We start from the raw sequence: 12,765 nt of genomic DNA on the forward strand, positions 1-12,765 counted from the left end.
ACCCTACAAATGACCACAAAACTTGCAACCACTATCCTCTGCTAAACACTCGGGGTGATGTTTACATTCGTAGTTTGTAGCCGGCTAGACCATGGATATCTTCTTTGCATGTACTCCAATTGGTCAAAGATCCAAACCAAAATTTTAACAACCTACTTAATTTCCCAAGCAGCATTTTACTTGGATTCTAGAAAAGTTAATTGTAACATCAATGCTTTAGAATGTCAAAAGTCGTCGTGATATTTTTTGAATTGTAGAACTTCGGTGTACTTTCTGCCAACATCAAGGGACTGTTACCACCGGTCCAAGCGACCGCAACCTTTCAATCGCCGGTCCGGAAAGATCTGAATGGCGGATGATGATGATTTGCTTTGGAGCTCTTCTACGGATCGAGGCTCAGAAGTTCGATTGTTCGATAGAAATCGACACATAATGTATCTGCAGATGAATTACGAGATATTGCCATCAGGATATGAGGGTCAAGAGATCAATCGTCTTACACTTGCTTACTTTATCATATCCGGTCTCCACATCCTCCATGCGCTAGATCATGTGAGCCCTCGTCGCCTATTTCCTTGATATGTAATCATTTGTTCTCGTTTATTAGTGAAAAGCTGTGATTTTTGAACTGATATTGCTAAATTAGGGTTATTTGTTGCTTGAAGTAATCTACTCTCAGTTTCCGAGTGTTCCTCAATATCAATTGACTTAGCAGTTAATTACTCGGTTGGCTGAATAAGAGCATTCCGAAGCTATAATTCTTGTGGCGTGGCCAGTGTTTAATTAATACATGTGTGAAATTACAGATTTCCAGGGGAATTGACTCTACAAACATATTAATATGATATTTTCTAATGATTATTTAGGTCGATAAAGAAGCTGTTATCAATTGGGTTTTGTCATTACAAGCTCATCCTAAGAATGAAGCCGAACTAAACAACGGTATGAATTATGGATTTGCCACTTTAAAACTGCACAATGTTCCTCCTCTCTTTCATCACTACAATGTAGATATCACTAAACCTATTCGTGGGTTGTTTATTGCAGGACAATTCTATGGGTTTCATGGTTCTAGAAGTTCTCAGTTTCATTCTCTTGATAAAGAGGTATAAAGTCAGGCTATCACTATGTATTCTATTCAAGAATTCACCCGTTAAAGAACTATCAAGTTTTCATTTTCTTATAGTTCAGTTGTATTTTTCTTACTCTGGTATATGTTTACAGGTTTCAGTTCCTAATAACAGTCATTTGGCAAGTACATACTGTGCATTAGCCATACTGAAGACAGTTGGGTATGACTTGTCACTTATCAACTCTACTTCAATTTTGAAGTCAATGAAATGTCTTCAACAATCTGATGGGAGGTAACTCTAACACTTATTATATCTGTGGTTTATTGGATCTTTTTTCTCTAACTTGTATTGATTATTCTTGCTTCTTTATTTGTTTGTGTGTCAGTTTCATGCCCATTCATACAGGGGCAGAAAAGGATTTACGATTTGTATATTGTGCTGGTAATCCCCCATTCTTCTTTCATCCACCTGAATAATATTATTCCTTTCTGGATTGATATTTCATTATTAACCCGCTTTGATTTTTTAGCTGTTATTTCATCTCTGTTGGATGATTGGAGTGGCATGGATAAAGAGAAAGCCAAGAATTATATATTGAGTTGTCAGGTATATATGTTCACCTTCTATTTCTGATTTTAAACTTTATAAATAAATGAATAAATAAATAAATGCATATGGCTTATAAGAAGGTGTTTCCTTGCAGTCATATGATGGTGGGTTTGGACTAATCCCTGGCCAAGAGTCTCATGGTGATAATGATAACAATCTTGTTTCCTTGATTTTATTTTTTTTTAGAACTGAATTTTTTATTAATCATAAATACCATTCTTACTTCTAGACTCACAGGTGGTGCAACTTACTGTGCTGTTGCATCTCTTCGGTTAATGGGATTCATTGAAGACAACCTAATTTCTCAATCCACATCCTCTTGCATCATAGATCTTCCATTGCTTCTAGATTGGTGCTTACAGGTACCACCACACTTTCCATTCCAAGGGCAAATCAGTCATTTTAACTCAAATCATCTTTCTCAATGTTCCAGAGGCAAGCACTTGATGGAGGGTTTCAAGGAAGACCTAATAAAACCAGCGACACATGTTATGCTTTTTGGTGAGTTCACTTCACTTTAAGTTTGGAATTCAAATTTGTTATCTAAATTCTTTTTGGGTTCAATATTAGGATTGGTGGAGTTCTAAGGATATTAGGCGCTAACCAATTTATTGACGAAAAAACCCTTCGTGAATTTTTGCTCACATGTCAATCCAAGGTGCAAAAAAGTCAATGTACACAAATAAATGAAAGTTTAGGTTGCTATTTCTCACATTTAGTCCTTTTGTTTTGTTTTGCTTTTTTTTTTACAGTATGGTGGATTCAGCAAGTTTCCTGGACAATTTCCGGATCTTTACCATTCATATTATGGATTTACAGCATTTAGCATGTTACAAGAGACTGATCTCAATTCTCTCAGTGTAGAATTGGGTATAAGTATGTTCTGATTTCAGACACTTTTTCAGTGTCATTGTGTGTTATTTATCGTGTAATGTTTTATTGTTATTATTATCTTAATCTTGGGAATTATTTAAAGCGACACTGTTGTAATGATTTGTTTGTACCACATGCACGAGAAGTTGGACGTTGTACTACATTTGAACATCACAATTTACAACACAAAAGACAAATGATTGGACATATGAGGTCTTGTTTGGATCTTCAGTTTGTCCTTTGCTATAAATTACTCGGGTGTATTTATTTGCTCTTATTCATCTATTATTTATTGTACAAAGTTATAATTCTTCACACATTCAATTATAACGATTTCATGCAAAATATCACATCATAACTTTTATCTTTTGTACCATATTATGTAGTATAGTTGATTATTTGATTTTACTTATTTGTTTTTATATAATCACCTTGAACATGTAAAATTCAAAAAATTCAACTCTAATCAGATTTCACGTCTTAGAATATTATTTGAATAATCATATTTATCAAAATTTGTACGAAGTGGTTGTTGATAGTGTTTACCCTCTGTTTTCTTGATTATTGTTCATGAATTGTATTTTAATTTTAGAGCCACAATCTTACATATTAATCGTTGTAACTTTTATTACACGAGAAACTTAAGTGTTGCGAAGTTTTGAAAAAGAAGTGGGGGTAGAATAGGGAGTTAATGGTAAATAGGTGTGCAAATGCGATGTGGAGGTTGGTAAACTTTCGGCGAATTCCACATGTGCCCCTGTCACGGGCTATCTTTGTGGCCAGTTGTTGTTTAGGTAAAAGTCCAACTCATTACAAACACAAACAAAATCCCAACTTGTTTTTATTACTTTTCCTATACAAGTCAAAGTGGGGGATGAAATCTAACTGACTCCATTCTCCCAACTTTCCCTTTTTTCAATCAACCCCTTGAGGTTTTCACAAGAATGCAAACAAAGCTAGACAACATATGTGCACAAAATAAGACAATTAATTGTCGTATAATCAATATGGTTTTGAAATTTCCACCAAAAAGTGTAAGGTCCCAGTTAAATGTGATATTATTTAAAATAATTTGATGGTATGGGCCTCATAGGTATAAAACAGAACTGTACGGTTCTATTTGGTAGTACTGAAGAAGTTAAAGGTTTTACTTGTAAACTAGTTTAATCTTTAAGGTGATTTTGGTAACTTGCTCTAGAGTATTTGACTGTTGATTATCATGTTCTTTCACCCGGTGTGATTCATCATTGTTGGCTTGTCAGTTGTCAATCGTTTAGTGGTCCCTGAACTATATGTGCTTTATAAACATGGTCCTTGAACTATAAGTGAATTATACCTATGGTCCAAAATCCGTGGTTCATTTATAACAAAAACCTAGTTTAGGTTATGCCATTAAAGTTATAATCTATGAGTCTATGGGTGCATTCTTGACATCTAACTTTTTTCATAAAATACACCTCCATGTATTACAATATCCATAGCCGGTGTAATTTTTAATAAGAAAATATGATATTTTCTTAAAAACAGATTCATTCGTATGATATTTTCTTAGCTAGAAAATATGATAAGTAGTTTAAGTACTACAAAAAAATAGGTCTAAAAGGAGAAACAGTAACCTATCTTACTTTCTTATTAAATAAATAGTATTTTTTATTTTTATTTTTTGAAAAACAAAGAGTTAACAAACGAAGATTCATCTTTCTACCTACTAATTTAGAAAACACACACACACAAGTCAAGCCACAAAAATTGAAAATATCATATGATTCGCATCCAAAAGTTTTATTTACCCAATAAGATTATAAAATCATATAACCATATCCAACCATGTTGAATTTAAGAACTCAATAATAAGGAGTGTATATATTTTGTGTTTCCATCTGATTCCAAAAATTAAAATTAAAATAAAAATTAATATGAAATTCTTTTATTACGACCAAAGAAGTATTATAAGTAACATGAAACCAAACTCTCTTGATAGTAATGGAAAATTGATAGAGAATAAAACAAAAAGAGAAGAGATAGTTACACTTTATCTGAAACTAAAATTCTGGATCCAAAATATGTTCAAATTTGAGATCATATTATATAAAAGTTATTATAATAAGATTGATGTAGATAAAGTGTGTTTAGTATAAAGAGAGTTGAGAGTTGAATCCACAATCTTTTTGACAAAATTAATCAACATCAATCCAATCAATTGGCAGATGAGTGATTAAATTTGTAATCTGAAAGAGAATGTTGTCCCCCATGATCCATCTCATAAAGAAGGCCTTACCCTAAACTTGGTACCCACACACAAAATAAACTATTTATTTTAGAGATTGAAAACCACATTCAAAGCGATAATCAATTACTAAACTATAAAAAAAAGTAATATGGCAAAAAATCAATGACCATTAGATTCGTGAAAAAATGACTCATAAATTCACCAAGCTGACTATTTTTCTGATAGAAAGTGCTTTCGTCGTATAACATGTAGAAAAAAACACAACTAATTAGACATGTATTTTATATTATTATTTACGTTTCAAATAAAATCAAATTGTAAATTTTTAAGAAAAAAAAACCGGCTAAAAATTATGAAGACTTACATATTCCTTATATTTTCTTGATTGTATGCAAAAACCCGTCAAAACTTACATTTATTTCGATTACTTTGCTCAATTGTGTTCTCCATATGAAATTATATGATTGATTTTTCTCTCTTTGACTAAACGTTTATATTATAATTAACATCAATGTCTTATTAAAAAAACAAAAATGTAAGCAAAATCATATTTTAGTCGTCAATGTCTCTTAAAACCCCGTATTTTGGTCTTTTTCGAAGTAACTATTAATATAAGGTTTTTTTTTCTGAATATAAAAATAATATAAGTTTTTTTTTTCCACATATACATATATAACCGAGAAGACCATTGGGTACACGCGAAAGACGTGATGAAAACATGGCAGACATTGATAAGGTGAACAAGGTCGTGGTCGTGGGGTGGAGTGGGTGTATGTACAAACGTAGTTATTTTCTAATATCACATATATCTTTATTTTGTTGATCAACTCAAACTTTTAGTCACTGTATATCACGACATTTAGCACATGATAAATTATCTTTTATAACAAATCTGACTGATTTATTGTATTATGACTAGGATAAAGTTTGTGTCTTCAATTTACAAATGCACCCAATATCGTTTAACCAACCATAGTTTTAGCTTTTGATGTGATCAGCTTCACATGATCACAGGTTTACCGAACCACCCTAAAAATCATCTCTATCCACTACAGTCTACACTAGACAATAAGCATAAAGATTCAAGAAATTTTTTTCTTGGGAAATGGGAATTTGGAAAATGTGACATTTTTAATTCTTTCCATAATTCTACTTTAGAATGAGTATCTGCGGTTTGAAAATTGAACATACATAAGTAAATCAGTAAATAAATATATCAATAAGTAATGGCCTAATGGGCTTTTTTGAATTAAAAGTTCAAATTAAGCTCTCATACAAAGTTTAAACATAAAAATGTGTACAAACAAGAACCCATTTTGTTTCACTAATGAAACTCTAATATGAGTTTGGATTCTTGTGAAATTGTGGTCTGAATGTTGGAGGTGAAGCAGCTAAAGGGAGTACCTGTGAAGAGCTTGAGATGTTATCCTTTTCTTTAGAGACAATAAGTGTGATAAAAGATCCATTTTCATCATCTTTCACACCATCATCATGATTAAAATCATCAACTCCAAATCTTTCAATCAGTTTTCTTTTTTGAAGTTTATCTTCAGCATCTCTCAAGAACTTGAATTTCGGAGGTGGTGATGCCCAAATCCTGTTGAATTCTGCATCAGTCGATGTATGAAGAAGAGGACTAAAGGGTCTATAAACAGAATCCCTAGGAGTTACAGGAGGAGTCAAGAATGGTGGCGAAGCAAGTGGAGTGAAAAATGGAGTCTCGACTGTAAACACAACGTCACTTAAACTCCTTCCTCTTGAACCCCTTTTCGTACTCCTATCTTCTGATTCCAAATCTTCTTTTGTTTCTTCTTTGATTGTGAACAGAAATCGCGGTGGACCTGAGAGATTTTGTAGCCTCAAAAGCTCGGTTTCGATAGTCATGTCGTCGTATTCTTCACCAAGTGGTCGGAGCCATGACGACGATGACGATGGTTGTGGTTCATGGACTTGGGTGTCTGTGTTTAGCCCTGTAGAGGTTAAAGATGAAGGCTTTTTCCAACAAAACAAGTACAAAAACTCTCGCGCTGGGCTGCTGTAAGTTTCTTGAATCTCTGTGTTCGTCACCCTCTTTTTCCGGCATAACAGATAGTAAAGCTCCGCGATAAGCGCTAGCAGTAAACACCCAAAAACGAGACTCAAACCAACTCCGACACTACTTGAAGCTCTCATATTTGTTTCAGATCACATGGAACTGCTGTTATGTTCAGAAACTTACATGATGAATCTCACAGGAGTTTTCACAAACAGTTGGTGTGCAGTGTGCAGGAGAGCTTTGGAAAATGTTGCAGGATCAATGTGGCATAGAGAGCTGAAGCCTTGGTGCCCTTATCTTTATCTGAGCAGAAGAGAAGTAAAGAGCTTGGTGAGACCATAAAAACATTGGCTCCAAAAATAGGGGATATAGCCCCAATCCAAACTATTAAAGTGGGATTTTTATCTACAAAAGCACAGTGCTGAAAACAGAGAAAGTGTGGTCTTTTTTACTCGAAATCAAACTCTTAAATGATTATGTATCATTAAACTCATGAATCATAATATATATTTTTCACTTTATACCCACAAAAAGCAAACCAACACACATGACTACAATTTGTCTGCTTCTTGTTTTCAAATTTTGTGATATAACATAAAGACAAGAAGATAACAAATATTCTTTTTATGAAATTTGAAAGTGAGATTATTAATTATCTAATCAATGAGCTACTATTTGCCAAACTGTATTACTAAATAAATGAATCGAGTATCGTTCAGTATTTGGCTGATGGGTATGCTTTATTTCAGACGAGGTAAAATGGCAAAATGCACGTTTTGAGATATTGTTTTTATTGCCTCAAAATACAACTATCGATATTTTTTGTAACAAACTAACAATTATACCTTTTTTTTTTTTTATTATATATGCACGCATTTTAATTGGAGGAATAAATGATGTATGGAAATAGTAGATAAAAAGCATGGAAAATCCAATAAAAAAAGAGTAATTTATGGTTAGAGAAAGGGATGCACACTAAATCACATGGCATCACATAAGGAAGAAAGTGATGTATCATTCAATACTGTCAGTTGTTGCCAAAATTTATTTTTTAAAATTCATTGTACTTATTCACTTTAGTAACTACCGGAAATTTTAGAAAACTATGTTCACAAATGTTCACAAATGCTTGTAATTCTAGTTTACTTTTCACCTTTTTATTTGTTAGATAGATCGATTTTGTGATATATACATCTTATTTGTCTTGTAATTCTACCATGCATGCTTCCTCAAAGCTTATATTTCTATATTGAAGGATGAACTAAGCGTTTAGCCAGTTACAAAGTTTGTTTACTAAAAACATTCTCATCGTAACAATCTAACTTTTACATAAAAGATGAAATGCATTTATGTCACATAAAACGGGTTTATTGTACAAAAAAAATGATATTTGGTTTACAAAAAACGTAGCTGCAAGATGTGTTGTTATTATCATTGCTTGCCCGTATGTTAGGCACATCCACTCATGTAGGTTATGCACATTGCTCCCATGTGATATCGTCTACAACTTATAACTGCAAATGCTAACGATATACATATAGCTAGGTTTAACGAATGTTTTACCAAAACTTTTATGCATACGAGATGATGCATCACATGCTATGCAAATTCTCACCCATACATATATATACATGGATACAAGCTTGTCTTTCAGAAATTACTTAGATAATGTCTTGAAAAGATCGTAAATATATGTACTCACATTCGTATTCATTTTACTGATTATAATATCTTTTAACTTTTTAAAACATTAATCCATAACAATACTTATATAAATCCCTAATAAGAAGTTTTTACCATCTATGTAATTAAAACAATAAATGTAGATTGCACCCGCATCACTGGCGGATCCAGGATCAATGTAAAGGGGTAGCCCCAATAAGTAAAGGGGTATCCCGACAAAAAAAATCGTGTAATACACTATAAGAAAAAAAAAATTCCAAAAAATATTACACTGTTAAAATACATAGTAGATCCGCTTATAACCTGCATGTTCTAAAGTACGTAACTTTAATCTTAACCAAATTGTAACCCACAAATAACAATTTAGGCATTTATGATAAGAGACGAATGTTAGTCAAATATAAACGTTATAAATTTTAATTTTTTAAAAATTGAATTAAATTACAAAATATCCGAGTATCAAAATTTCAAGTGTCAATCAGCAATCGGAAATTTTAAATTCATTACACAATTTCGAATCGATAGAAACTTAAGAATACTTCCTGATAAATAAAGAATTTTTTGTCACATGTCACATTTTTATTGATTTGGCCACATGTCATTTTATGGTTATTTTGAATTAATTTTTTTCCACATGACATTTTGTGGTTTTTTTCATTGGGAAAACCTCCTAAAAACCCAATGTATTTTCATAAAATGCTTAAAAAAACTACTATATTATTTTTTCGTGCACAAAAACCCTTATATTTTCTGAAATTCTTATTTAAAGTTTTCTACACTTAGAAAAACCTAATCTATTTTTAAGAAATGATTAAAAAAACCATTATATAATTTTTCGTAGTGCATTTGAACCCTCATATTTTTTTTTAAAATTTTTTAATCTAATGAGTTGTAATAATCAAAACGTTGTGAATCGATAACATAACATTTTTATTATCTAGGATTTACCAAGCTTAATGCCTTAAATAATACTTAAAAAAATATAAGGGTTTTAACGTACAAAAAAATTATGTAGTGGTTTTTTTAAGACTTTGATGAAAATTTGTTGGATTTTAATAAGGTTTTTCCTTTTTCATTTTATTAATTTCCACATAATATTTAAATATAATAATTGCAATAAATATAATAATAAATGTATATTAAATGATTTCCTTCTAATTTCAAATTTTCTAAATTAAAGTTTTATTAGTTTCCTTCATTTATTCTAAATTATTTGTTTAATTTAAAAGAAAAACAAACAATTTAATTTTAATAATTTAATATTTATTTATTTTTTTCTTATAAATTCAAACTTCTCAAATGTTTAGAATTTCATATTTTTTTTTTAAATAAATCCATATAATTTATGGGTTTTACACCTAAAATTACGAGGCTCAAGTCTTTGAACAATCAACACCTCAACTAGTCAACTGTTCAAAGTATGCATTCGGCCATTTGGGAGTTGGGACAAAGTTGGTGGGCCTACACAATTATTGGGCTAAAGTTTACCGTCTCAGTTGCTTTATTATAATTAGCCCATGACTCCATGACAAGTTAGTATAGATTCAACAAAATCCAGATCCGTATTTTCAAATAGTTTCTTTTTCCTGAATAACCCGGATCCAGTTCTTTTTTATTTTTGTTGCGATTAACAAAGATTTTGATTTTCTTGCCATTAATTTACATTAATGTTTCTTCATAATTATTACTCATCTTCACCCCTAATACAGATTATTATCAAATTTACGAGATTTAATTAAAAATCCCGGATTAAATCTTCATATCAGAACCGAAAATGTCAAAATTAAAGCCCATGTTCAGTTTTATGGTGGATTAAGATTAGGGTATGTGGTTCAACCAAAAAACAATACAAAAAGGATTTTATATGTAAAAAAATATTGCATAATGTGAATCTTTTTTCCAAGTATTGGTCAATTTTAGCAAATGCTTTTAAGGTGTATGTCACATGTCAGTATATGGTCTTTTGGCATGAGTTTTAGAACAAGAAATGACACAAAATAACCTCATTTCATTTTCGTGTTGAAAGTTAAAACGCAATAATCAGATCCAGCGGTGGGCATTGGCGATGGTATTTATTAAGGCAAAAGAAAGTTGGCGTCCTTTTTGTCAAGGACGGCAGTCCGGCACTGACGGTGACTCGCCCCTCATTATTTTCTCCGTCTTTCTTCCATAAATATTTGTATTTTATATTTTTAAATCATTCCATTTTTCATAATACATTTACAATAATATGGCTTATTATAAAGTTAAAAGAAAAAAAAAAGTGAGAAACATGTTTAATCTGATCAATCATTTAAATAATGATATGATCTGAGAAAAGGATAATGTTGGCAAGCAAAAGGATGCGCTTTGTCATATCAATGAAACTATGATATGTGTTTTGTACATGGACAAAATTAATTAAATTACAACTATTTTTATTCTAATAAAAGAATAATTTTAATCTTCTTTTGTAATATGTCATCCTATTAAAACTCCTAATTAATACATATTTTATTCTATTTTTGTCATGTGTCACCCTATTAGTCTTCATCATTAATGCATGCCACTTATCAACTTATTAATTCTCAATTTTAAATTTTAAATTTTAAATTTCCCACTTTAATTACATTAATTTAATTACATTAGAATAAAAATTGAATTAAAATTAATACAAATTATAAAGTGATATAATTTCACATATTTATTTAAATTAATGATTATAATTTTATATAACTAAAAAAATATCTCTCAATTAATAATTTATTTGAAATAATTGATTGATAATTTTGAATTCTCTCTATAATAGTTTAATTAATTTTGTAACCGTGGTTCCCACGGGTTATAAACTAGTTTTTGAATATATTTGTTCTAAATTATAGATAGTCATTTTATCTTAGGAGGGTATGGCTACGGGAAGAAGTCGAGAGGGCAGTACTAGCTGGAAATTTTTTTCGTCCCATCGATACAAAAATAGAGAGACCCTAATCCGAGTATGTGTGCCTAGAGCTTTGGATACCATTATAATCTTCTTATCATTTAACAAAACACTCTATGAAAACCAATCTAGTCTTCTTATCTTTTAACAAAAAGATTATCAATTCTCTCTCGATTGTCAACCCTATAAACACAAATTTCAAATGATTCATTTGATACTACATATGCTTGTAACACTTTTTTTTTTCATTATCAAGTTCGACGACATGTCTTTATTTTATAACAGACATATATAACACTTACGCTTTGTCTAACAATTGCTCAAACTATAATTTTTAACAAATTGCAAGTTCAAGCAGACAAATAGCGATAATAAACCGGATAGATAGAGATCCTGAAGTTGCCGATGACTGTCTCGTGCATGATTACCTCATTAAGAATTCAACCCCTTAGGAAATCATGAAATAAAAATGATTAGAGATGGGAGATATCAGAGATATTGTACACACCCCTTTAGCTAATCTTGAATGTATACATGAAATAGAATAACAAGCTTCAAGCAAGACACTTAAGGTGGAGGGGGTCATGTTATTTTGTTATGTGATTGGGAGGTGGAGAATGTGTGTCCTATTATATGTATTCTCCAGGTGTTTAAGATGGCCTCGGGTCTTAAAATTAATTTGATGAAAAGTAAGTTAATTGGGATTGGTGTTGATTTCACCTCTGTTCAGTAAGTTGTTGGTATGTTTGGGTGTAGTGTTATCTGAACGCCTTTTGTGTATCTTGGAGTTTCCGTTGGTGGTAATATGAATATAATAGCTTCTTGGAAACCTTTGATTGACATGTTTTTGGAGAAGTTATCTTCTTGGACAGCTAAATTGCTTTCGATTGGTGGTCGCCTTACTTTGATTAAGGATATTATGGGTAGTATTTCCATCTATTATATGTCTATTTATAAGGTGCTGAAATCGTTTCTTAAGCATTTGGAATACTTATCTGCATGATTTTTTTTGGTGAGCAGATGTTCCTGACGAAAACTACACTAGATTTCTAGGAACCAGGTTATTTTTTCTAAGGAAGCTGGTGGTCTTGGGATTGGGAGTTTGATGGCTTTCAATCGTGCTCTTCTGTTTAAATGGCATTAGTGTTTTTTTACATAACCCAAATTTATCATGGGTGAGGGTGGTCTCGGCTTGTAACGTCATAAAAATTACAAAGAGATTTTTCATTTGAAACCAGATTAACCGATTAAAACCTTTAACTTAAAACACTAAGTGACATTTGTTTGCTTGAAATCATAATGTTATCAGAGTTGAATTACATGACAACGAAAATCGTTATTTTCA

General features: G+C 31.4%; 2 protein-coding genes across 2 annotated transcripts; one reads left to right on the forward strand and one right to left on the reverse strand.

The window, feature by feature from the left end:
* Positions 1–218: 218 nt before the first annotated feature.
* Positions 219–2,805, forward strand: PGGT-I (Prenyltransferase family protein). The gene is made up of 11 exons (XM_079026889.1): positions 219–552; positions 867–942; positions 1,048–1,106; positions 1,225–1,364; positions 1,459–1,514; positions 1,603–1,679; positions 1,777–1,822; positions 1,920–2,044; positions 2,116–2,183; positions 2,253–2,340; positions 2,435–2,805. Exons 1-11 carry the CDS (start codon positions 349–351, stop codon positions 2,567–2,569), a joined length of 1,074 nt encoding a protein of 357 aa, XP_078883015.1. The 5' UTR covers positions 219–348; the 3' UTR covers positions 2,570–2,805.
* A 3,315-nt stretch (positions 2,806–6,120) lies between these two features.
* Positions 6,121–6,957, reverse strand: LOC145090059 (uncharacterized). The gene has a single exon (XM_079028411.1). It carries the CDS (start codon positions 6,955–6,957, stop codon positions 6,121–6,123), a length of 837 nt encoding a protein of 278 aa, XP_078884537.1.
* Positions 6,958–12,765: the final 5,808 nt, after the last annotated feature.

Source organism: Lactuca serriola, chromosome 2 (genome assembly GCF_051521515.1).
Source record: "Lactuca serriola cultivar US96UC23 chromosome 2, Lser_US96UC23_V15, whole genome shotgun sequence".
In the NCBI taxonomy this organism is placed as follows: Eukaryota; Viridiplantae; Streptophyta; class Magnoliopsida; order Asterales; family Asteraceae; genus Lactuca; species Lactuca serriola.